The 27,077-nt window shown below is 41.7% G+C and overlaps 1 protein-coding gene across 1 annotated transcript; it reads left to right on the forward strand.

Annotated features, from left to right (window-relative positions):
* The first annotated feature begins 962 nt into the window (after positions 1 to 962).
* On the forward strand, positions 963 to 9,302 carry mthfs (5,10-methenyltetrahydrofolate synthetase (5-formyltetrahydrofolate cyclo-ligase)). Its single transcript, XM_084058916.1, has 3 exons — positions 963 to 1,343; positions 2,350 to 2,617; positions 8,518 to 9,302. The coding sequence occupies exons 1-3, from the start codon at positions 1,233 to 1,235 to the stop codon at positions 8,742 to 8,744; spliced, it is 606 nt and encodes a 201-aa protein (XP_083915042.1). The 5' UTR covers positions 963 to 1,232; the 3' UTR covers positions 8,745 to 9,302.
* Positions 9,303 to 27,077: the final 17,775 nt, after the last annotated feature.

Below are 27,077 nucleotides of genomic sequence, written 5' to 3' on the forward strand. Positions count from 1 at the left end.
CCAGTTTAGTAGACCTTGTATTGTGAATTTGTACTTCCGTACTGTTATGTACTGTCATGTACTGTTCTCATGTCTTACTAAATAAAGTACATCAATCAATCAAAGCCCATTTCGGCCATTTTAAAATAGATTTGTATGCATTTTATACAGTTGAAAACTTGTGAAATGGGACATTCTGCATAATGAATACTTTCTACTTTTGGTACTTTAAGTGCATTTTGATGATAATACTTTTGTACTTAAAAAAAAAAAAAAAAAAGTATTTATGCATTACATTAATGATACTTTTACTTAAGTAAAAAATGTGAGAACTTTTTCCACCACTGAAGATACCTAACATGAACTCTGAACAACATTTATCTACTGCTTACTGTACTATCACCGTCCAGTCAGTGTGGAGCTATCCCTCTTATCCTCTTCTTTCACTCAACTATCAGTCTAAGACTTCTGGATGGGCGTCTCAAAGATAGTTGGCTGATGGCTAAATATGAATATCTACTTGGTCAGAGAGAATCAGGCCAGATATTTAATGCTTGGCCCTTTCTCAGTCTCTTTCTAACCTCTGTGTTTGGGGTAATTTGTCTGTAGCAAGTGGTTTTCGCTTGGATTGACCCTAGTCCCTCACCGTACAGCTCAGTGTTGCCATATCCGTTTACTATAAGCGACGTTGGGCTTGTTTTTCTGTAATGTTGCTTGTGTTTGATTGAATACTTAATTGGCAGTTTGCAAAAAAGAAAAGCACAGGAAATTACATTATGTAAATATTGGTAGTTGCAGGGTTGCGTTTTTTTGGTCTCGTTTCTAAAGTGTAGTTGCTTATTTGGGCTCACAAATAGCCGATGTAATAAGTTTAAAGGGCGAAGGCGGGTTCGCTTCTTTTGGGCCTGTTTTCATAGACCTGCTTGCGTATTTCTCTCTCAAAACCTGGCAACACTGGTACAGCTGACGTTACCCCAACCATGTGTAGTTTGCCACGGTTGGTTAAATGCCAAATGTCCTCGGACGTTAAAACAATATCTACTGGCTCAATGTAACAGTAAATTATTAACTTTTCCAAAGTCATTGTTTGGTTACTGCTGGTGTTCAGGTCAAATGCTGAAAGCAGCTCTGTGTTCCAAGACCAATAAGGCAGCAATCTGCTACGTCTCTGACCCGACCAACGAAGATTAACAGATCATTATAATTATATAGTTTTTTTTTTATTTGGCTGAAGCTGACTTTCATCTTCCAGGATGGCAGCCTTGCGTGCCGCTAAACAAGCTCTGAGAAAAGAGATTAAACGACGGGTTGCAGAGTTAACTGTCAAGGAGAAACAACGACAGTCTCAAGTCATTTCGCAAAAGGTGGGTGGTGGTGAATGAATGCAAATAACGTTGGATTTGTCAAATTCAATACACCAGATTGTCAGAAAGATTGGCTTTGTCGATAGACTACTCTACTTTTTTTTTGTCAAGTGTTGATTTACCAACTAAACATTCTTGCCCCGTCTTGTGCATGCATGGGTGCCATCTCCTGGTGACGCAGGGGAAATGCATTCTTGTATGGCCAACTCTTCTGAAAGATGAAACAAATCAATGGTTGATAGCCAAAGACTTTGTGATTGTACCTACCTTCTAGATGGCAAAGAAACAAGTCTAGAGTTAGGAATCTCTTCACAACAGCTGTACTTTGCAGCAACAAGCTATAGCCTAACACAAGACATGATGCAGACATCTATTCCTCTTTGCATACAAGCTGACATGCAGTAATTGGCTCACCATCAGCTTTCTCACTTTCATCAAAAATATACACTCACAAAAATGTTTCGGTCTTAAACCTATGACTTGATTTCCTATACTATAGGCCTGTCACAATTATTACAAAGCCTAATAGCAATTATTTGAGATAATCGCAATTATTTTACATAATTGTCATAATCATTTCCATGCTGAAAAATGATGATATATTTCATATATAAAAAATATATATTTTCAAAAACAGAGGAAATGGCAGATCTACACGCTCACAACGCGTTGTGATCGGCTATGTCCACTATTAATGTTTTTTTTATTTTAAGTATAAAGTTAAATATGTCAGTAATGTCTTTATATATTTTGTTTATTTGTCATATATACCCTGTGCAACTTCAATGCCTAAAAGCCAAACAGAAATGTAATTTCTATTCATATGTTCCAGCGTTCAACGTAAAAAAAAACACAATTAAATCATTAATCGCAATTATTTGTGTGACAATTAATCGTCATGTAAAATGTCATAATCGTGACAGCCCTACAACTATACAGGGAGTAAAAAACAACAACACTTGACTCCACGATAATCAGTAACATAAGCTTCTGCCATCTCTTTCAGCTTTTCAAACACCCAAAGTATATAGCCTCTCAGCGGATTGCGGTGTTCCTCAGCATGCACGACGAGGTACGCACAGAGGAGATCCTCCTGCATGTGTTCAAAGATGGTAAAACATGCTTCATCCCCAAGTATCTGACCACCAACAACAATCACATGGACATGGTGAAGCTGAACAGCATGCAGGACATGGAGTCTCTGCCGCTCACCTCTTGGAACATCAGACAGCCTGCTGACGATGACAACACCAGAGAGGAGGCTTTGGACACTGGTTAGCACAATAACACACACACACACACACACACACACACACACACACACACACACACACACACACACACACACACACACACACACAGCATGCCGTGTGCCCGTGTCTCTGGATGGCTGCCTTGGCCAATCCTGTGCCCTGTCCTTCACCTCATGAATGAGTTTATGTGCGCTCCATAGGCTCACACTTATTCTGTGATGCTTTTTGTCCATGTAAGCTAATAACTATCCATCTTTGAAACTCGGGTGAAACTTTGATCCAAATAAAGTCCATTAATTGGGGTTTATTTTCAGTCAATTAAACAAGGACCACATGTGGGCAAGCCAAAGTGCTGTGGCTATCATTGCGCACAGCGCGGTTATCCACATTATATCAATAACTTAGGTGCTCAGGTCGGCAAAATATAATTCGGGGAATGACACGTTATTTAACATTCATGAATAGTATTTCCAGACAGCCTGATTGAATTGCGTTTCTCTGCGCAAACAGCAGACTTCAGTGGGCTGCACAATGCTTAACCACGATCATTATATTTTCGGACAAAAGGATGGTAAATATTAATTCAAGTTAAATGTCAAATAGTATGCATCTCACCTGACCGGCATATGTTTATCTATAAAGTAGCCTACACTTTAAGAAAGCTATTATCTTAATAAGATCATCTCATCATTAATGCTGCTCCATTAATTAACGTCTCGCTCTTATTCTGTGATGGTTTCTGTCCTCATACAGCATGTAGCAGTAATAACTATCTGAGTCCAACTTTGATCGGGTGGTCCAAATAAGTCCATAATTTATGTAGGGTTTATTTTCAGTCAAGGACCAATGGTAACTGCGGGAAAACAAGTGCTGTGGCACCGCATTATAAGTAGCATTAAGTATTAAACTTGGGTGCTCCGGTGGGCAAAAATGGCAGAACTGGTACTGGTGAATAGCAAGTCTGACCCAATTCAAGCATGTCTGCAACTTAATGTCGTTCATGAATAGGCCTAGTACTATTACCAGACAGCTTGATTGAAAGACAGCCTCTGGACAGTTAGAGGACTTGCAGCTCAATGGCCTATCAGGCAGGCTGTGTAAAATATTATTGTAAATTTGTAATAGCCTAAAATAACATCAAAATGTAAAATACATGTCCGATAATAATATTATCGGACTATTACTATTTCGGACTATTTTTGCCATATTATGGCAAAAATAGTGCCACCTACTGCTTATTTCATGAACTATCTCCCAATATTAGTGGATTAGTGGATTTATTAGTGGATAGAAACGTGCATAAATTTGCATTTGGTTTTTCCGACTTTCTGAAAATTCGCTTCATATTTTCTAAACGCTTTATGGAAACCCAGTTACAGACACAGACACACACACACACACACACACACACACACACACACACACACACACACACACACACACACACACACACACACACACACACACACACACACACACACACATGGATGCTCTGGGTGGCTACAATGGCCAATCGTCTGCCCTGTCCAAAAATCTACTCGCATGCTCCTTTCCAAAAATCTGTGTAGTACTTGCTGATCATCTGGCTATTTGGTACACAATAGACCGTTGGCTTAGCTCCGCCCCACCGCGTCGCCAGTTCGCCCATTGACTTGCATTGGAATATAAAGTATTTTCCACTTAAAATGATTCTTGGAGCCAGAGCTCCAAAATCTCTCTAATCTCATCAACAAAGCCTGTATGCACTGGAAAATGTGCATGCTATTACTATTTCAACAAGCAAAATACAGTCAAATGTTTATTACTACCAAAGAAAGATGGATCTACCGCATTATGTTAATCAATATACACACACACTCTCTCACACTAACACAAAAATTATCAGTACTTTACTTAATTCCTGTCAAAGACACCCTGTTTGAACTAGATGGCTGTTTAAATTGAACTAAGATTAGCCTATGTGTCATTCCAGAGAAGTTAGATGTTGTTTTGTTCTCTCTGAACAAAGGAGCAAATACATTGTTTCACCAGTAGATAGAGCTGTCCCACCTCTAAAGAGTCTTCACAGCCTGCCTGATAACATGAATTGTATAAGAATAGACTGGTGAAATATTCTTGATCTCTTTTGGTAAAATGTCAATATGCCTGTATAAGTTTGTATCTATTTATATCATGTGTACCATACTATAGGACCTATAGTATTTGCTCTATGCTATCCATCATGCTATATATAAAGTATAGAATTGGTTATATCACAGACAGAAATGTTATTTCCCTCATCTCATGCTATATAGTATACAATACATACGTACAACGTGTGTGTGTGTGTGTGTGTGTGTGTGTGTGTGTGTGTGTGTGTGTGTGTGTGTGTGTGTGTGTGTGTGTGTGTGTGTGTGTGTGTGTGTGTGTGTGTGTGTGTGCCACTTATTATTAGTAAAACAGACCTGAGTTGCAACTGTGCTTGGAACGCTTTTTCTGTCTACACCAAATCTCTGTAGATCTGCTATTTTGGGCAAATGTTCCCCCCAGAATTGGAATAGATGCTGGGGTTCAAGTGGTTAATATGAATAGATTTCCTTTGGCTTTCTATTAATCTTTGAAGGTTTCAAATGCCCTATTAAATGATATGATTGAGTAAGCTTTGCTCATGTTCTTTAGTTGAGAACTGAGAACATATCTATATATACAATTTGAATCCTGCGCCATGTCGGTTGTCAGTATGTATGTATGTAGCCAGTGTGACGTCATATGACATCACGGTCGTGACATCACGATGAGACACGCCAGTGTGACGTAATCTCACGACAGCATGACATCACATCCTACCTATGAAGCCAGTAATACTTAGCTCAAAAACAGAGGAGATGGAGTGTGGTGTGAAAGGTCTGTCTCATTTACATATTGTACATAACTAGAAGTTCGGGCCGCTACGCGGCCCGAACGTCTAGCGTGACGCGTCGTTCACTTTGCAGTGCCACCTTACAGGCACCTCACAGTGTGAGAGAGAGTTTTGTGCTCTCCTAAATCCACGGCAGGCTTTGAAAGTACCCACTTCAGAAAGAGGTGACGTGCATCACCTTTCCAATGACCAAAACCCACTTTGTGATTACTCAGACCTGGTATGGCAGACCTGTGGGGAGTGTGCAGTGGTGTACAATGTGAAAAGATAGTTGAAATCGCAGGAGATGAAGTTAGCAGTTTATTTGTGTAAAGGGTCGTCGGCGTGGGTTGTGTTGAGGATGGAAGCCGTCGAACTGGTGCATCCTACCTATTTATAGGTAGGATGTGATGTCATGCTGTCGTGAGATTACGTCACACTGGCGTGTCTCATCGTGATGTCACGACCGTGATGTCATATGACGTCACACTGGCTACATACATACATACTGACAACCGACATGGCGCAGGATTCAAATTGTATATATAGATGTAAATGAGACAGACCTTTCACACCACACTCCATCTCCTCTGTTTTTGAGCTAAGTATTACTGGCTTCATTGTACGATGGGATGGATACATGAAGCAGTGAAGCTCCTATGAACGGTCTGTGTCTGTACCTGTATGTTTGGATGGATGGCAAGAAGCACCTAGCTGTCTGTCTGTAACTTGATGTTGGGATGGATAGCATGAAGAACCTATGTAGCTGTCTTTGTACTCTTTCACGGAACCTGCAGTCCACAGACTTGGACCTCCTCTCTATCCCCCAAACTAGCAAGCGAAACTTTGGGGACAGAGCCTTCAGTGTGGCAGCCCCCACCCTGTGGAACTGTCTCCCAATGGATATTCGCCATGCTCCAACTCCGGACTCTTTTAAGGCTGCCTTGAAAAGACACTGTATGTATTCTCTCAGGCTTATGGCTGGCCGCTATCGGTCAGTTTCACTTTTCACCTGATGCAGTGATGTCATGTGCCCTGCCTCCCACCTTGTTATTCTTTGCAGCTGCAACCTCTTGTGTGATTCACTGATTGATACCCGGATGAGGTTATCAATTCACAAAAATAACATAGTTATCTTTGACTGATTTGAAAAATATTTGGGAATTGAGTTAATTGGCCTGCTGGCAGCGTGTACTAGAAATATGATGCTGATCTGATGGACCTAGGAGATTGTCCGCGGTTAATCTAGCAATCACCCAGACAGAACGACATGAAACCTGAAATCTAGCGGAGATGATTAATCATCAGTCTGTGGTAAGAGAAGAGCTGTTGAGGGTGTAGTTAGCTACACCACGATGTAGAATAATTACATTACTGGGCAGAATTGATAGACATGCACCATGGAGCTTTATGTCTGCATTAATAATGAATCAGCATCATGCATTGTACTCTGCTCTTTGGAGATGGCTGAATGGCATGGCCAGTCTGCTGATGTATTGATGCTGTGAAATGTATGCATAATGTCATGCTTTAATCTGCATTACTCATTAATGGATACCTAAGGCATGCTTCTGAGAGCAAAGGAAAGGGAGAGAGATTTTATTAGGGCATAGATTAGGCCTATTATTTGAGGTGCTCTTAGAAAGCCATGCGTATTGCCATTAGATTTATGAATTTCAAATGTCATCTTGAACTGATTGCCTAGTCAAAGTATATGTCCTGGGAAGGGCTTTCGTAAAATCCCTGTCACTATCCTAGCGTATAGTTGTACTGTATGGCCTACCCCTAAGTCTGTTATGTAAATCCACAAAGTTCTAAAAAAAACACAGTCATTAATTTCCTATTAGAAATGAATCAATGGGCTCTGTGTTATATGGACAGGCCTGGTCTTTGTATGCCTCAAATGGAATTTGTACACTTTGACAGACTTTGATGAATTTATGTATCATTGGGGAACCTAGTGCCAGTAAATGAAAAAAAAGAAGAAAATTGGCACTGGAATGTTAAATTATTCATATTTCAGTCTTGACATTCAAAATGAAGTAGGTGTTGCTCCCTATTGATAACGTTGTAAAAGGATTGTACTTCTAATGTTACATTTCCTTTACTTTATTGATGAGCCTGTGTTCTCCAGCTTTGGACCATTACAAGTCTCAAACCAGTTGAGTTTCATTTTTCATTTTATTCTTCTTTTTTTTTATTATAGCTTCAGTAAAACACAGTATCCCCAGAGTAACATAGCTGAAACATCTGATGCATAGTAAAGTCCTCAGTGATGATTTAGCCATTTGTATGTGCACTCGGTGTTAAATTCCCTGTCCACATGTCCCCTGGTGTGGTTAAAAAAAATCATCCCTGTTCAATAAATGAAAATATAAAGTAACAGTACATATTAAGTATTTTCACTCCCCAAAAAACATCCCCAAAGTATCTTTACATCTTCTTTGCTCTATCTTCGCCCTAATTTGATATTTCATTGTCTATGAATATGTTTACATTTGATCCTCCAGAATTTATATAATCCAGCGAATATCCGCAGAGAGCATCCCAACACAAACACCAAACGCAACGTGGTGAAATCATAACAAGAAGTCACTTCCTCTATGCCGGGCCCCAGTGTGGTGTGGGGGAACTATTGTTATATCACTCAACATCCCTGCATACTTCCTCGCATTTAGTGAGGCTCTGATTGGTATTAGCATGTGATGTCATAGTCATACCCTTTCTGAGTTGTGTGCCCTGCGCAACTCAAGGCTATATTATGTGAGTACTAGTCTAAACACCTAGTTAGTTGTAAAACACAATATTAATGCTTTGGTGTATGCAGAGAAGCTATCAGGATTTTCATGGATAAACTTCAAAAAGGCATTAACCAAACAAAAAAGATTTGGGGGAGAGCGGGACTTAAATTAACAGATGATCTTACTGTGCATAGCCATAGCCTACCACACCATACACCCAGTCTCTCCTAGATTATAGTCCCAAGCAAAAGCCACAGGTAAGGAAAACAATAAACTCTCTCTCTCTCTCTGCACCCACTCAGGAGGCCTGGACCTCATCCTGATGCCAGGCCTGGGCTTCGACAGTGCCGGGAATCGTCTGGGAAGAGGGAAGGGCTTCTATGACACATACCTGGAACGCTGCATCGGACACTCCAAAGGAAAGCCTTACACCATCGCCCTGGCCTTCAAAGAGCAGCTGTGCCAGGACATCCCTGTTGATGACAATGATGTGCTCATAGATGAAGTCTTGTATGAGGACCTGGTGTAGTTGACTCTCCCAGAGGTGGCGAATTTAACAGGCCAATTTTTACATGATTTTGCTGGGCAGAATCGATCCTTGCCTATAATCATTGGAGCCTTATTCTGGGCTTTCAGAGATCTACAAGTGCCTGTTGACAAAGTTTAGGAATTTGGGCATATGAAGAGCCTATCTGAATCCTTGAGGACAAAGTATCAATGTGCTACTGTATGTACAAATGATTGCAGTACAGTTATTGTGTATTGCTGAATTTCAGTGTTCATACATTACTCTAAATAGCCCTAGTTTCATTTTCATTAATATTAAAAAATAAATACAGTGAGAACATCACAGGTTTCGACTGTCATTTATGAGTAAAGTATGACTGACTGTGACAGCTTGTGTTAATCTTCCAAGTCTTTCCTTTCAAGTAAGCTATGGCAAAATTGTGTCTTATTTCATTCTGCTTTACAAACAGTTTTCCTATGCAGGTCTGGAAAGTATAGCAAGTGATGGAAAATAAAATAGTCTGAAATAGAGAAAGAAGAATTCTGTCCTACTGTTTATCACAAGAAGCAGTCAATCCATGACAATTTACAGTATAAATGGACCCTGTATGATAAGGATGCTTTCATGTATGTTTAATTCCCCATGTAAGTGTTCTGTGCCATGCCCACACTGGAACGGTTCTGTTTCCATTTTTGCGCACATTACAGTTACATTTACAGTGTAACAGTCTAACCTACTGTAACATGTTAGCACCCGCGTAAGATGTGAAACAGGGATGTCACCATGCATAATGTGGTTGTCTAGTAGTCTGTATCTATACAAAGAATCCGTATTTACTTACGGTTTATGTTGAAGGTCATAAACAAAACTGGAAACTTGCTCTAATTGTCATCTTGGCAATTGTGATACTGGAATGCCTTTTTTATAGGTTCCCACCAACTCAAGTTTGTATTGTTAAACCCTATCCAACATACTGTATATACTGTAGTAAGGACACCTCTACATTGTTGCAGTACTGACATCATTTAGACTAGAGAACCATCTCAAAACTATTTTGTGCCAGGGACCTCCAGAATCCTCACTCTAATTTAACATTACATTGAGCAGACCTCTTTCCTAAATTCTTTCTGCACACTTGCTGTCTGGTCATCGTGGAGCACATCACTATGGGCCTCATGCAGTAATAAGTTCCTAATGTTTCCTCTTACATTTCTTCCTAAGTGAATTCCTAAGTGATGTCGAGTCAGATTCATGAAACGTTCTTAAAAGGCAGAATTATTCATAACTATGTTCTTATGATGATGAATTCCAATCCCCGTAACTTGAAGGGGTGTGGCAGTTAATCCCAATTACCATAGGGAGCCGCCCCATCAATCCCCGTATTGCAGTCACACCTGTGTGTGATTGCTGCACACAGAAATCACAGGAAATCACCTTTGGTTTGGGTTACAGTAGATTGAATTGGGCTTCGACTCAACCGGGTGTGTTTGGGTTAGATTGTAATTTCAGGCCCGTTGAAAACTCTAAAGCAGTTGTTCTCAAACATTTTCATGTGAAGGACCCCCAAATTGACATGCATTTGGCTGCAGACCTCCACCTGAAAATATTTTCTGCCAGGAATAGTTTTTCAATATTTATCAAAATGTTTCAAAAATAGCCGATCTACAAGCTCAAAATGGCCAGTAATGGGACGCGTTGTGAGCTTGTAGATCGGCTATTTTCAAACAAAATATAAAATAGGGTTAAAGTGATTAAACTGTTCCTCGTCTGCTGTTGACCCCCTGGAACTCCCTCAAGGACCCCTGGGGGTCCCCAGACCACACTTTGAGAACTACTGCTCTAAAGATATGATACAATATTAATGTAAAATATTATTGTAATTTAAATCCTATATTATACAACTGTAGGATTGAAGAAACTTCGAGAATAAATTATTTTTGCATGAACATGTCACACTTAAGAACTCAAAGGCCACCCTAAGAGTGCTCTTCAGTGTGTGTAGATTCTGTTCTTACCTAAGAACAGATCACAGCTAAGAAAACATTGGAGTGTACCAAAATCTTCTTAAAAACTTCTTAAGTGGGTCTAAGAAGAAATGTCCTCTTAAGAACGGTTGCTGCATGAGGACCATTGTCTTCCCATGAACTTGGTATGATTTAATGCCACCATGATATAATATAATATAATAATGAAATGTCCAATTACTTTACATAAAGTATGCATTTGTTGAAGTATTTTATTTGGTTCTCAGGGTTACTGGGATTTATGTCAGTTTTTGGTTCCAAGTAATTAGTAAATGATAAACACACAAAATGAGAAACACGTGGCGTGGCTTCGATGTGGATCTCTGCCGTCATGGTGATGATGTCATATTGATGACATCACTCTTGCCCAATTATGGAGGGGGCGGCATCCTGCACACATCGGTGTTGTTAGGCATGCATGGCAACCGATTATGTTGTGAGTGAGGTCAGACCAAAGCTCTGCTCAGATAAATGAGGTGTGAGGTTACTTTAGACTTCCGCTTCTAGACCAGAGGATGCTGTGTCCACACGTGTTGTGAGAGAAAGGTATACAGAACTTTGGTAGACAAAGAATACAGGGAGATAGAGAGGGCACATTTTCCAGCCTCAACAGAACCTACAACTCCGTTCCCATCACAGTCCATGTACAGCAGCGCTGACCATGAACCGCCACTCCTGGGAGGAGTGTGGTCCCAATCCTCCGAGACTACGCTCTCCTGTTCTGAGTGTACCTTCACGTCTCATCCGAGCCATGACGACCTCAACCGCCAACCGCTGAGGCATGGACATACCTGCTCAGAGGCCCGTCAGCAAATAGTCAGCTCTGTAACCAGCCGGAAACAAGGAGACACAGACCCACCAAAATCTCAAAGTCATCAACGGTTTACCGAGGTTTTAACTCAACCAGGAGATGTAAAGAAAAATCAGACGATTTACAAAGGAAAGAAAACTCACATCTGTAAACGTGTCACAAAAGTTTCAGTGAGTCAGGTGGTCTGAACAGACACCAGCGTGTCCACACTGGAGAGAAACCTTTTCACTGTAAACAGTGTGACAAGAGTTTCAGTGAGTCGGGTAGTCTGAACAGACACCAGCATGTCCACACTGGAGAGAAACCTTTCCACTGTAAACAGTGTGACAAGAGTTTCAATCAGATAAGTAGCCTGAAGACACACCAGCGTATTCACACTGGAGAGAAACCTTTCTACTGTAAACAGTGTGACAAGAGTTTCAGTGAGTTAGGTAATCTGAAGACACACCAGCGTATCCGCACTGGAGAGAAACCTTTCCACTGTAAACTATGTGACAAGAGTTTCAGTGAGTTAGGTAGTCTGAGGAAACACCAGCGTATTCACACTGGAGAGAAACCTTTCCACTGTAAACTATGTAACAAGAGTTTCAGTGTCTTAGGTAATCTGAAGACACACCAGCGTCTCCACACGGGAGAAAAGCCTTTCCACTGTAAACTATGTGACAAGAGTTTCAGTGTTTTAGATAGTCTTAAGAAACACCAGCGTATTCACACTGGAGAGAAACCTTTCTACTGTAAACAGTGTAACAAGAGTTTCAGTGAGTTAGGTAGTCTGAGGAAACACCAGCGTATTCTTGCTTGACAACTGCTGATGGCCATTTAGAAAAATACCTGGCATGGCCACCAGGATCCAAATTTGTGATGTACCTATATCTAGTTTTGTACACAATAAATCTATCGACACATCTGCCAAGTTTGACTTTATCACAAGATTAACGGTTGTTTTCATATGTTGAGGAGCTATGCCGTCTTAAAGGCCACACCCACTGCCACACCCCTTTTTTGCCAAATCACATGAACAGTTACTGAGCTGCTCTTTGGGTCATAACCAACCATTCCACAAAAATCTTGTGCAAATCTGTGAATCTACTTGTATTGGAAGCTATGCACGTTTTTGCAATAGGCCACTCCCATTGCAACGCCCCCTTTTAGGCAATTAGTATGAACACGTGCACACCTTCACACACACACTTGACGTTCCTGCAACATTTCAGCCTCCTAGGACAAAAACTGTAGCCACTTAGCCTGGGATCAGTACCTTTTCGGGAGCGGAAGCAACCCTACCCGTCATCAGGCGGCCGGAACCCGCAAGCCTTACCCTCCGGTCACTCCGGCCGCGATCAAGGGCATTGTAATAGGGTCTATCTAATAAAATACTTGATGCGGTGTAGTTTAGCTTATTTTAAAAATCACACCCTGTGTGAAGATAGCGGCGCCTTTGATACATTTTGTCATCGATATGTGTTTATAATGTGTTTATAGCCATGTGTCACGTGAAGCTTGACCAATCACTTTGTTGACAGGTCTGACCAATCAGAGCGTTGACGGGTCTGACCAATCAGAGCGTTGACGGGTCTGACCAATCAGAGCGTTGACGGTGAACACGGACAAAGTCAGGTATAGAGCGGCTAGCACCGCTAAAAAACTTACCTAGAAGGAGACTAGCCAAATGAATAATAAAATGAAATTACTAAATATTTCTAGATATTACTCATTGTTTATTTAGTCATTGTTTATATAGACATCTAATTCTATATTCATGACATCATAGTGATGTCATGAATAGTCCCCTTGCCTGACAAATCAGAACCTTGACGGGCCTGACCAATCAGAACCTTGACGGGCCTGACCAATCAGAACCTTGACGGGCCTGACCAATCAGAACGTTGACGGACCTGACCAATCAGAACCTCGACGGGCCTGACCAATCAGAACGTTGACGGACCTGACCAATCAGAACCTCGACGGGCCTGACCAATCAGAACAAATCAGAACCTTGACGGGCCTGACCAATCAGAACCTTGACGGGCCTGACCAATCAGAACGTTGACGGACCTGACCAATCAGAACCTCGACGGGCCTGACCAATCAGAACGTTGACGGACCTGACCAATCAGAACCTCGACGGGCCTGACCAATCAGAACGTTGACGGACCTGACCAATCAGAACCTTGGCGGGCCTGACCAATCAGAACGTTGACAGACCTGACCAATCAGAACGTTGACGGAAAAGCCAGGTATAGAGCAGGACCGCTCTATACTATGTATAGAGCGGCGCCAGCGCCGCTAAAAATACAAAATAAGTATAAATGTGAGTGTACTTTCCGGTGACATTTTAGTGTCTGTCTACCCTTGTTATCCCATGGGGAAGTTCTATTCCATTTAAAAAGGGGTTGGGGAAACCAACAGGGAGAACCCCCCCCCCCCCCCCCCCCAAAGAACCACTGCACTAAACTGCCTGGCCAAGTTGCTTGTCATTCTGAGTCACTGTCACTAAACAAGGAAAGGAGGCAATTGAAAAAGAAAGCAATCCATTTCAGCCATTCGTCTAATTTCATACCCTGCACACATCACATTTATTTTGTTTCACCTTTCTGATGTAGCTTGCATTTTCTTGATAGGAAATGTCAAAGTTACATGCATGAGAGAGAGAGAGAGAGAGAGAGAGAAATTGAGCATGCAGCCTAGGCTAGGCTGAAAGGAAGGAATAGAACAGAAATCAAACAGTATTAAGAGTAACTGTCTAACTTTCATGACATGAGGCGGGCGCTGGTATTGGTCTTGTGTTAATAAAGCTTTTCTTTAATATCCCCATGCTTTATTCAACAGTACACCTTCCTGGGACAAACAAGAATTTCCACATGTCCACATCACCTTCTTTTTGTTCTCACTATTCGATGCTTGGTGTCAAGGGGGAGTCAAAAGGTACAGGGCCAAGGTGGGGGCCATGTGAAGGTCTATGGTTGACCCTTGTAGCAAGACGGTGCCACCACCACCTCTGTGGCTTTGCTGGAGTTCCTCACAGGTCAGGTAGATGGGTAATTAGGTATAACTGTGATTAATAATTAAATGTCGAGACTAGAGTGGCAAAATGTTACATGCCATATTAGATGTACTGTAAATGCTGTCATGACTCAAGCCAAATTCCAATACCCCAACTTCCACACTCGCGTCCTCCACTCGCGCATTAGTCCCTCCTCCGAGCAAGGAGGAGAGGATTATAATATGCGAGTACGGAGGAATCAATCCGGCTGGACTGACAGCCACGTTTCAATTCTTCACTCCTGCTCACTCACTCGCTACTCCTCCTGCCTGTCATGTTGTATATTAGATGCTGTATTGCTCATAGGCCTATATGAGCTGCTTGACATGCATTCTCGCACAACAAACTATTTAATTTGTTGCTTCAGTAGTTTAGATCTGTTATTATATATGAGAATGATATATAAATGCACTTCAGTATCTCTGCAGTTTAATCAAATGGAACACTTTCACTCTCAAACCGTGCAACACAGGCATGCAGGCACGTTATGTTTTTTTTACACGGAAATATACATGTATAGAATAATATGCAGGTATAGAATAGTACAGAATAGAAGAATAGACAATTCATAAATGTGGCTGGCCACATCGTTATCTTTATAGTTAACATTGTTGGTGTGCAAAGCCATTTATTCCTGAAATAGTGAATGAAGCCTGGATGCGAAAACGTACATTTATGAATGGAATCCTGACCTGCTGGTGTTTTTGCCATGGTTTCTGGTTTCAAGTAGTGCTTGTGTGGCCACATGTGGAGGAGGACTATATATACCTCACGGGAGAAGGGAAAAAAACGTTTCAACTATTTGAAAATGTTTTTCAAAATAGTAAAAAATGGCAAAGAAGTTTAGGGATAATGGGTAAGACGGCGCCCAGAATAGGGCCAATAATATGTACACTCGGTGAAGGCTGCTCCAAACGGCTTGGAGAGCCCACTCGGCTCCTCCAAAAAGCAAATGTCCAATTGGGACAGAACTATTTCCGGGTTAAGCTGGAGGACCTAGTGTGAGTGAGCAGAGATTTTGCGTGTTGGAATTTGGCTAAAGGCTTTCTCCTGAGTGAGTGTGTGTGGAAAACTGATTTATTCTGTTTGTCGATTAGATGGATGCACTACAGGTGTGCAGTCACACCCAGCTGAGAGTCAAATTAGTTTGCATTCAGGCCAGAAGTGACTGCTTGGAAATAGCCATCAACCATACTACGTACCCAGAATACCCAGCCGAAGTGTATTTGTTCACTTAGGATTGAATGCTTTGCCGTAAGTTCTTGAATCAATGTTTGATTAGACTTTTCTCTAGTCATTTATTGGAGAGCATTTTTCTCTCCTTATTGTTGTAAGGTAAAAGGGTTAGGGACTTTAACTGTCACGGTCTAATTTTAAGGATATTTTAAAACTGACTATGTATGTAAAACAGAGCATGGCCTGGATGGGCCAATAACTGTGGATTTGGAATTGGTTGTTAGAGACGACATCTGTGTCATTATAAGGCCAAGAGCTTATTTAAAATTGCCCCTGTTGGTATTAGAACTGTGGGTGGGTGGTTGTGGTTGAGGGGTCCGCACTCCGCAGCGTGCAGCAATGTACAAAAATAGCCCTTTTCATTCATACGCCTACAGGGAGGAAGCACAACTGAGCAGATGTTAGTTACTGTATGACACTATGATCGCAATGTCACTACGGCTAATATGGATATTTGGTATAGCAGCAGATGGTTTCTCCCATGATCTTCAGTTCCCCCAGCGTTTGCTTTATCTCTCTCTTTACATGTTCCCTCACTCCCTGTGTGCTAACGCTGGCTGCTTAATCACAAACTCTAGCAGCCTGGAGATGATTAATTAAAGAAATGAAATCTGTTAGGGTGCCAGGTCTGCCAGGAATCCAGCAGAGCCACTCATCTTTCTTTCTCTCGCTCGCTCACACACACACACACACACACACACACACACACACACACACACACACACACACACACACACACACACACACACACACACACACACACACAGTGTAATCCACTACTACAGTAAGGGTTCTGCCAGGTGACAAGGCTGTGTGCAAAGCGGGTAGCTGCAATGTCGCTGTGTGGCGGGACCAAACTTTTAGCAAGTGAGGCCATGGATAAACAAACAAACACACACACACACAATCTCTGCCTGTTCTCTATTTAGCATTTTCTTTGTACTTTCCGAGGCCCAGTTAGAGCACATGGATTGAGAAATGGATTTTGTTAGGGTCTATTGTATTAGACCAAACGATGTCTAATTTATTTCAGCGTACTTTTATAATTGCATCTTATATTACATGCTGACAAAGGCCAACAAATATCTGCTGCAAGCCGTGTGCTTTTGCTGTGACAGATGATTGAGAGATTTGAGACTGAGGCACGCCCTCACACTTAATCACAGGAGAGTCTCTCGTCTCCTCTCGCTCCCAATGAGACTTCCCGTCTTCCCTCTTTCAGACACTCTGATGTCTCATATTGCTTAGCCTTTTTGACCTGCATCTTCTGCATATGTGTGCACATTGCGAGCAGGCACTCCCTTGCTCACACGTGCATCTACTCCCAGTGAGCAACAACAGTGAGAAGTCTCTTCCATATTTCATGAGCTGTAAGAATAGGAGAGTGTTACTGCTCTTGGGACCAAATTGAAAATGAGGCTGATGCATGAGCAGATACCGCAGTCCAGGAAGGCTTGTAAACCCAGGCGCACGGCTACACAATTTTGTCCTGCATTTACATGGTTGCTCTCTGGTTGCTATCGGATCTGGAGTGCCCCCCGCAGCTCCCTCATATCCTCCATGTAAAAACAGGATTGACACATTTTGTCACATTTTAATCCACACTGTTCCATGAATGACAATCTTACTGACAGATGTTATGATATACTATTCACGTACCCCCCCCCCCCCCTCAGAAAAATGACAAATTGTTTTTTCAATTGCACTACTCCCCATTGTCACATTGTGACAGCAAAGCGGTAAAATTGATCAATTACAGGTGGATGAGTTAGCACATGCACAGACAAAAGAAAGAGAAAGAGCCAGAGAGTCCTTTGTAACGACAAACGGCTCATGCAGTATATCTGAACTTCACAAATGTGCAGAGCGATGCCTTTCGGTGGCGTTTTACAGAGGAGCACATTTGTTCTTTGGGCTTATGAAAAGAGTAGAGGGCCTCCTCTGCAATAAACAGCAGAGGACAAATGGGCAGACACATTCAATGGTCTGAGAAGCAATGGCACTCCATAATCCATCACTGCTACAGTTCATGGCTCTGAAACCCAGAGCGCAGATAGGAAAAGGAAATACATGTGAGTGTGCATTCCATATAAAATGATTAAGTCATCATTATTAACATTGCTGAATAATTCAATCAGTGTGATTTCAGCCGGAACTGGGGCTCTGTCTGAGATAACTTAGGCTTGATTTATGGTTTGTTGTGTGCTGGTGTCATGAGCTGAAAATGGCAGATCTGTAAGCACACAACGCATCACATAGTCTCGCGTAGCCAGACAATCGGACATCGCCGCCTTCCGATGCTTCTAAATTCAATGTAGGGTGCTAAAGCTGTGTGGAAATAATTCAGAGATTTAAAAATGTACTGCATTGCAGAAACAATGCAAGGATTTTAGAGGACGGTGATATTATGTATTTTCGAAGGAGTGGATGTAGGTTTGTTAGGTGTTCTCCACTGTTCTAGCCCCTATATTGAATTTAGATTTACACTGAAGTATCGCTATACTGTAGATTGAGAGTACTTTTTGAGAGTGCGTTTTGCGTTGTTAAATTGTAGATCACCTATTTTCGGCATGCGACAGCGGCTTATGATTATTAAATTCAGCATTAGAGTTTCAGTTAACTCACTGCCAATGTTACAGTAATATATGTATCTCAAATGAAATCATAACTCGGGGGGCTAACATTGTATATGAATATTTATGATCCATTAGAGATTAGATTCATTTCTCATTTTACAACTCTACCAGCTGGGACTGTAAACTCATGCACAATGAGTGAGGGCTGTGACTGTGACCGTGATAATGATTGTATTCCAATGTGCACTACACATAATCTCTTCCACACAGCCTTAGATGACCAGGGTGTTTACAGTATCACATTTCTTATGATAGCCTATGCAGATTGCAGACCAGGCAGTCTATTTAAAAGCTCATTTGGGAATGGAGTATTTAAATATCTTAATTATATAATGACTTTTAAAGTTACAAAACAAAAAAGCATTCTTATCGGGCACGGTGGCGCAGTCGGTAGCTCTGCCGCCTCACAGCTAGAAGGTCCTGGGTCCGATTCCCTGTGGGCGCTGGGGGCGTGTTCTCTCCTCCGCGTCATCAGTGCCCATACCCTAGGTGGGGTTGGTGAAAGGGCCTTTCTGTGTGGAGTTTGCATGTTCTCCCATGTCTCCTAGGGTAGGTACCTTCACAAAAACATGCAGTAATCCTGGTCTCTATACTGCCTCCCCCTGGTCAGCCGGGCCCCTGATGGAGGGGAAAGGAACTGGTTGGAATATAAATGGTTGCAATGCAGTAATAAATACATAAAAATGCATACTTATTTACACGCACATCAACGGTGGGTGCTAGGCCAATGAAACTAATATGAAGAGAGATAGAGCCCGCACACCATTTTCCAGGTAAACGGTTTGCTTTATTTGCGACAAGGTTTCGATCTCACAGGATCTTCATCAGGTCAGTATAAAACAGGGTTATTGTGTGGGTCTCTCTCTGTCAGAATCAGAACTTCATTGTCAAATCACATGATTACAGATGTAAAACAGTGGGTGTTGAAAGTTATTTTTCATACAAGCTCCCAGCATTTGAGAGTTGTAGAAAAATAAAGAATAGAAAAGAAGGAAACAAGTCGAATAACAGGATATGTATGCTGCTAATGTACATAAACATACACATATCTCTGTCTGTCTCTGTCATTCTTTCTCTCTGTCTGTCTGTGTGTGTCTGTGTCGGTGCCTGTGCCTGTGTCTGTGTCTGCATCTCTCTCTCTCTCTCTCTCTCTCTGTGATCGAGCTCTGGTCTTAGATACACAATCTCCCTACCCTACCTCAAGCTCTGGTCTGACGTCACTCACAACAGAAACCATTGCCTAACAACGACAATAACACTGATTTGCGCTGACATAAGGCATGTCCATATTGAAATCCAGGCAGGAACACAGTTTGCAAATCAAACACCACCACAGACAACTTGAACTTTATATAGTAGATGAAGACTGTGTGACGGCGAACATGATGGTTCAATAGTGTAGTGGAGTTCACATGGTGCCATGACCAGGGGGGAGCAGTCTTCGATCAATAATACAGATTCTGATACATGTCAGTGCAGGACAGACCAAAGAGGGTAGTGGAGCCAATCATATGGCAGCTGAGTGACTCTGTGTCAGTGTTGGAGGAAAACAACTGAAAGCCTGGAGGGAACTTAAGCAGCTCTCTATGAATGATTGTCCTGTCAACCATACAAATAGGGAACATTGTTTTCCTGTCAGCCTGTGTGTGTGTGTGTGTGTGTGTGTGTGTGTGTGTGTGTGTGTGTGTGTGTGTGTGTGTGTGTGTGTGTGTGTGTGTGTGTGTGTGTGTGTGTGTGTGTGTGTGTGTGTGTACGTGCGTGCACACACACGCATGCGTGCGCGCGTACATGCATGTGTGAGTTTGTATGTGTGTGTGGGCGTGCACACATGCATGTACTGTAATGTACTTCTGCACAGGGGATCTGCTTGGAATTCTGGGTCTCATGACCACGAATCAAACTGGACCCCCAATATTTACTAAAAATAAAAGGTAACACTTTACATAATTAACTTTACCTTCAGTATGCATTCTTGATCTAAAAGCTTAAAGGAGCTCTTCACCCCATTTTCAACCTTATATTCATATAATTGGTCCTAACTCCTCAGTATGCATTGCATGTTGTGAGCTTGTATTGCTATTTTCGGCGTGCAACACAAGCACACAACAAAGTGTAAGGTCACACAAGCGTAATGGCAGCGATGTGGCCAACGCATGCCAAGGTGTCAAAAATGGTGAAAGTTCAACAAAGTTGAAGTCCACACAACTGCAACGTGTGTGACATGATTTTGCTTCGCAAAAGACAGAAGCTCCACCCCTTCGCTTGCATAGGGTCTTTTCACAGGGGGCATTGTGGTCCTGTGTATTCAATTCATCAAGACATTTAAAGATATACAATAACATACAAGAAACCATCAACACTAGGAACAACAGTATATGTACAGAAAACATTGGTGGGTTACTTAAATATACACATTTCTGTTAAAATATTTTGAATCACTTACAAAGCACACAGGCTGGCCCCAATTTACAGTACATATCTGCATTATTGTGCCCTCAGGACATTGTGAGATTGCTCAGGTCTCCTGACCAATGTCTGCTAACTGTCTCAAATCAAAAAAGTTGTAGCAGCTGTACTCTATGAAGTAAAAAATACAGTCAGTTGATTCTTTTAAAAAGCTGCTATAAACTCACTTGTTGCTCAAGCACTTTGTCTTGTTTATCTTCCATGTACTTTTTGTTCATCGGTTTATCCATTTTTTTTGTTTTATACTTTCTATATTACAGCTATTGTGTTTTTATTTGTAATGATTTTTCATTGTACAGCACCGTCTTGTTTTGAAAGTTATGAATACATTTTACCTTTCCTCACCTCTTTTCCCTTGAAAAAGCTTTCTTCTGCCTGTAGCAGAAAGCTACTTTCCATTCATTTTCCTAAATTCAATTACAGTGTGCTGAATATTCTTTTCAAACATGTTACATTGACAAAATAATAGTTATTGAAGGCCAAACATAAAAGGCTAAATGTAGTTTTATTTGCTATGTACGCAATCCAATCACAGTTAACTTTAAATCTCTGAGTCACTGCGGCCCAGTGGAGAACATTTATGACAGTCTATCTTAAATAAATGGATTTATTATCCAGTAATTTTATTTCTAATTTTGTCACTCGGTAATTAACTTGGTGAGTCATCAACTCATTCACGGTTTACTAGAAAGAGAGAGAGAGAGAGAGAGAGAGAGAGAGAGAGAGAGAGAGAGAGAGAGAGAGAGAGAGAGAGAGAGAGAGAGAGAGAGAGAGAGAGAGAGTGTGTGTGTGTGTGTGTGTGTGTGTGTGATAGAGAGAGAGCGGGAGAGGGATTGAGAGAGACAGGGGATGCTGGGTTTTGAACCATAATTAGTCATTCAGTATCCCTACTGTGTGTGTGCGTGTGCGTGTGTGTCTGTGAGAGAGAGAGAGAGAGAGAGAGAGAGAGAGAGAGAGAGAGAGAGAGAGAGAGAGAGAGAGAGAGAGAGAGAGAGAGAGAGAGAGAGAGAGAGAGAACACTGGACTCAGAGCCAAATGGCCATGTGGGGGAGTAGTACAGAATAACCTGACACAATCTGAGTGTTAGAAACTAGTCAGACCTGACACACACGCACGCATGCGGCATACGCACACATCCCCTATGTCATGTCCTGACTCCAGATGGAAAGATGAAAGTCGGGTCAGATGAAGAGAGAGAGAGAGAGAGAGAGAGAGAGAGAGAGAGAGAGAGAGAGAGAGAGAGAGAGAGAGAGAGAGAGAGAGAGAGAGGAGCAGTACATGAGGGTAGCTCCTAAATGCAACATGCTATAGTGAGTCTCACACACACACACACACACCCACACCCTTCACCACCAATCCCCTCAACACACATTTTCTGCTCCTGTTTCCTGCAGTGAGAGAGAGGGTGTGACCTTTGCTGGGTGCTGTGATTTCATAAACACCTCTACACCACCCCTGCCTATCCTCTCTCTCTCTCTCTCTCTCTCTCTCTCTCTCTCTCTCTCTCTCTCTCTCTCTCTCTACTCAACTTAACAAGAACTTAACCTCTCTACCTCCCTCTTTCCCTCTCTCTCTCCCTCTCTCTCCATTTTACAATTCCAATTGTGTGTAAATTTTCACTTTCTTTTTGGCAAAAGCAACTTTCGCTTCCCCCGTCTCTCTCTTCATTTAACTCTCGTCACCACTCCTTTCCAGAAGAAGATGGAGAAGAGAAGGTACTCCTCTCCACTTCCCAACTATTATAATACATGCATTTTATTTATAAAGCACTTTACATTCTTGCGAATCTCAGAGTGCTACAGGGTTTAAAAGCATGGCATAACTAGGTTAACTAGGCTAAACTAAAGGGTCAAATTAAAACTAGGTACAAACAGGGCAAATACAACAAAAATAACATTATATATATATATCTCCTAGTCTTTTTAGCCCCCCCCCTCTCTCTCTCTCTCTCTCTCTCTCGCTTTCACACACACACACACACACACACACACACACACACACACACACACACACACACACACACACACACACACACACACACACACACACACACACACACACACACACACACACCAGGTGAGGTGGAAGGAACCATGCTGATTGGTAATTTCAGCTCACCCATACTTCCTGTCACCTTCCTGCTGGCAGCCTCTCCCTCCCTCTCTCCTACCCTTCTCCCCCTCCCCCTCCCCCCTCTATCTCTCTAACTTCAAATATATCATTGCCATGGCTATTCTTTTCTGTATCCCCTGCCGTTCACCCTCTCTCCACGTCCGTCCACCCACCCACCCACCCACCCACTCACCCATCCCTCCATCCATCCGTCATCCATTCCTCTTTTCTGTCTGCTCATCCTTGCAGATGGTGCCTCTGTTGGCATCCCTCTATCACAACAGCCCAGATCAACTCAGTCACAACATAACACACGCACGCACACGCACACTCGCGCACGCACGCACGCACGCACGCACGCACGCACGCAACGCACGCACGCACGCACGCACACACACACACACACACACACACACACACACACACACACACACACACACACACACACACACACACACACACACACACACACACACACACACACACACACACACACACACACACACACCACACACACACACACAAAGCATAATCCATTTTCAGTGTGTGACAGTAACAAAATTTAGTAAGCCGTTTAAAATGATCACAGACACTATATGGTACTCACCACTGCCTCCTGTATAAGGTTGCTTTGCCTTCTCTTGAAGAGGCGAAATATTCACGGTACTGGTACGTCTATAAGGCACTTGTTGGGAAGGTAGTCAAGGTACCACCTTATATAAATAACAGTGACGCTGAATTGGAATGTTGGACCTTATGTGACTCCTTGAAATGACTGGCTGGTTCTTAAAGTTCCTCATGTACGCTCTGAGCTCGTAAAGTCAGCCTTTTCTGTTTTGTAGTGCGGGCGGTGACATCGAAGACTCCTGCTCGCTCCGTCTCGCGCCCGCCAGAAGACAAGCGCTCCTTTTTCAATCTGACTGATTTTCCATATTTACTGTATCATATATAATGCTCGTTTTCTGGGATTGTCAGTAATATATTACAGATGTGCTACATGTTTCTGACATGAAGAAAAAGCTGCTGGGACGTGTGATGTAGGCTACTTATGCAGTAGTGTTACCTCAGCTCCGATACATCGCCCAAGGCAATGTGTGCAGAGACAACCTTTGTGATATTAAATCATGAGGCCCTGATTCAAAGCCTTGAGACTGATAAGGCAGAATGTTGTCAAGTGAACTCAAAGCACAAACAGCGAGAAACAACATGATGTAATGAAGACCTGACACATCCACACTGGAAATTACTGGTTCAAAGTTAGCATCATGGATTACTGTTATCATTGCTATTTTAGCTCAATTGGATTGCCTTGAGATAGGGGGCGAAAGTCTATATAACCCCGAGTCCCACAGTGTTAATTTCATTAAAAGCTTAATCTTCAATGGGCTCAGTGTTCAGATGGGCAGAGAGTTTCAGAAGATATGACACATCAGCTTCACTGGGTTTTAATCTTTAAATTAAAGGTATCAAAGTTCTCACACAAGGTCAGGATATTTGTGCCTTGCAACAAGTGAACAGCAGAGATAAAATGCTTATCAAAGAGTCAGAGATTGCTTATTTATTTCTAACTCATAAGAATACTCGAATTGAAGACATGTTAACAGAGAACACATGTTGCTCAGTGGCTTGATCGCCCTCCAGAATGAATATATCAGAACAAATAAAAATGTCCTTACCATGTGAACATGGTATGTATTTGTGAGCTGTTATTTGTTGTCAAAAGCCAAGGCTGCCATTATATGCATGTAGTTTTGATTTAGTAGATTTTATTTTTTTCTATCCACATGATCCTACATTAATCTGACACAGCTTTAGCCACAAATGAAAAATAAGACAGCATTAAGGAGCAAGAAGGGATACAGGGTCAAAGCACTGAGAAAAGATACAGCTTAAATCAGAGTGATGATGATTTCTCAGTGTTATCTCTTCTAACCACAGCACATTATCTGAGAGAGCACAGGCCTAATCCACACAGCTCTCTATGGACATAGTAACCCCCCCCATCCCCCCCATCCCCCAAGCACTAGCTGGTGCTAATTCTGTCCAGCATCACAGCTATCCGACGGGGTTCAAAGTGGATCGCCATGGGGAGAGTGTTGTTTTACATTCTGACATCACAAAGTCATTATACTAACCAAATCAGATATTTGCAGCATAAGTTGCACCTGCTAAATCATAGCTCATTCCGACGTGCCTTACCCTCCCAGATGTTATTAGGACATGTAATTCTTTTGCATATTTTAAGCAAATATCACCTCACCGACTGTGATGAGACTGCTATCTAGGCTGTGTTGAATAATTCAGAGCCTTCCACTTGTATTACTTGAATGATATTTAATTCTATTCATCAGCCTGCTGCCACGTGACCAAACATTTTCAGAGGTTGGGGACAGCCACATTGACATGTAAATGCCTGGCCAAAGGAAAGACTAAAAAAAAGCTTACACACACACACACACACACACACACACACACACACACACACACACACACACACACACACACACACACACACACACACACACACACACACACACACACACACACACACACACACACACAGATGTATTACAAATAAAACCCTGCATTTAATTATCATGCCACACATATAGTTGGACCAAACTTCCAGAGGATGGGAGACTTGATTTCTGACCTCTTATAAATCCTGGTTAAAAACATGGAAGCCCTTATGAAGGCCAATCTGTGGCCTAAACATGATAATCTCTTAATTGTTCCAAAATGTCAATTAGTAAATCTTTATAGGTTTTATACAAGAAGCGTTGTGTTTTCTGATTTGTTCCAAACATACCCTGGCTCCAAAGAGCACCTTCCACTACCTTTTGTGTCAAGAACCCCTCACCTCTACTACATTCCCTTTACGCTAAAATAGCTGGGAGGGAATTCATAAAAATCGTGCACTTGGTGACAAGTGATTTTTGGCATGGTGTTATATGGGCTTAAGTCTTATGCCCATATAGAGCGTCGCAGTTCCCGCCCACTTCCAGTTGCCGGAAGTAAATACTCAATGCATTTTTCCCATTGACTTTTCCGAAAATATTTATATAAATTAATTTAAGCCTAGAAAGAATCAAGCTATCCAGGATCCTGGTGAATCATGACCATAAAACGTTTGATTCTGTGAAAAAAACTTTTTTGAAAACGGCAAAACAAAGGGTATTTATTAAACATAGTATATCATATCATTAAATATAAAATTTAAAAAATCACAGAAAAAAAGGTTTTATGGTCATGATTCACCAGAATCCTGGATGGCTTGATTCTAGGCTTAAATTCATTGATATAAATATTTTTGGAAAAGTCAATGGGAAAAATGCATTGAGTATTTACTTCCGGCACCCGGATTCTGCGCAACTGCGATGCTCTATAACACCATGCCAAAAATCCTAAAGGTTTCTAAAACCATCGCAAACGAGTTGGGCTCGCCCCCTAGTGGTCTGTTTTGCAATGAATCCAATATTAGATAGGTCAGTAAATGGTTGAAAACCCAAATAATCAATAGAAGATATTTTCAATGGATTCTGTTACTATTGGGTATGCTAAATAACATACTAAAAATGTAGGAAAATTAAACTCGAGGTGTTGCAAGCTTGCAGATCAGCAATTTCCACAGTATTTATCTGTCCCAGTTCAAATATGACTATTTTGGAGGTTCACTGCCTACAAAGGTTGAGAAGAAAGCTATAGATCATCATGAAAAAGAGAGTTGTTTTTTAGAAGGCATAATGGGACATCATGCAATAGCCGTATTAAGAATGTTAATAGTGGTTCTGTAATTTGTAACCAAAACTCATTAAATAAGTTCTATGAGTGAATGTAATGATGCATGTAAATAATTAATACTTTTTCTAAGTCTAAGGCTACTAGTTATGTAATTGTGTGTGGATATAGACACAACTATTGCAACTATTAGCCTTGCAGTGGATTGTATTAATATGTAAAAAAAAAAAAAAAAAAAGAATGGTTGCTAGCATGAGTCAGAATCAGAATTGGGTTTATTGGCCAAAC

Source organism: Gymnoscopelus microlampas (genome assembly GCF_963454915.1).
Source record: "Gymnoscopelus microlampas genome assembly, chromosome: 1".
Taxonomy (NCBI): domain Eukaryota; kingdom Metazoa; phylum Chordata; class Actinopteri; order Myctophiformes; family Myctophidae; genus Gymnoscopelus; species Gymnoscopelus microlampas.

What these genes read in the sequence shown, in the direction of transcription:
- mthfs (XM_084058916.1), top strand. Translation starts at nt 1,233, where the DNA reads ATGGCAGCCTTGCGTGCCGCTAAACAAGCTCTGAGAAAAGAGATTAAA. An exon ending in CTCAAGTCATTTCGCAAAAG is followed by an intron (nt 1,344 to 2,349) that starts GTGGGTGGTGGT and finishes CATCTCTTTCAG; the next exon opens with CTTTTCAAACACCCAAAGTA. An exon ending in AGAGGAGGCTTTGGACACTG is followed by an intron (nt 2,618 to 8,517) that starts GTTAGCACAATA and finishes GCACCCACTCAG; the next exon opens with GAGGCCTGGACCTCATCCTG.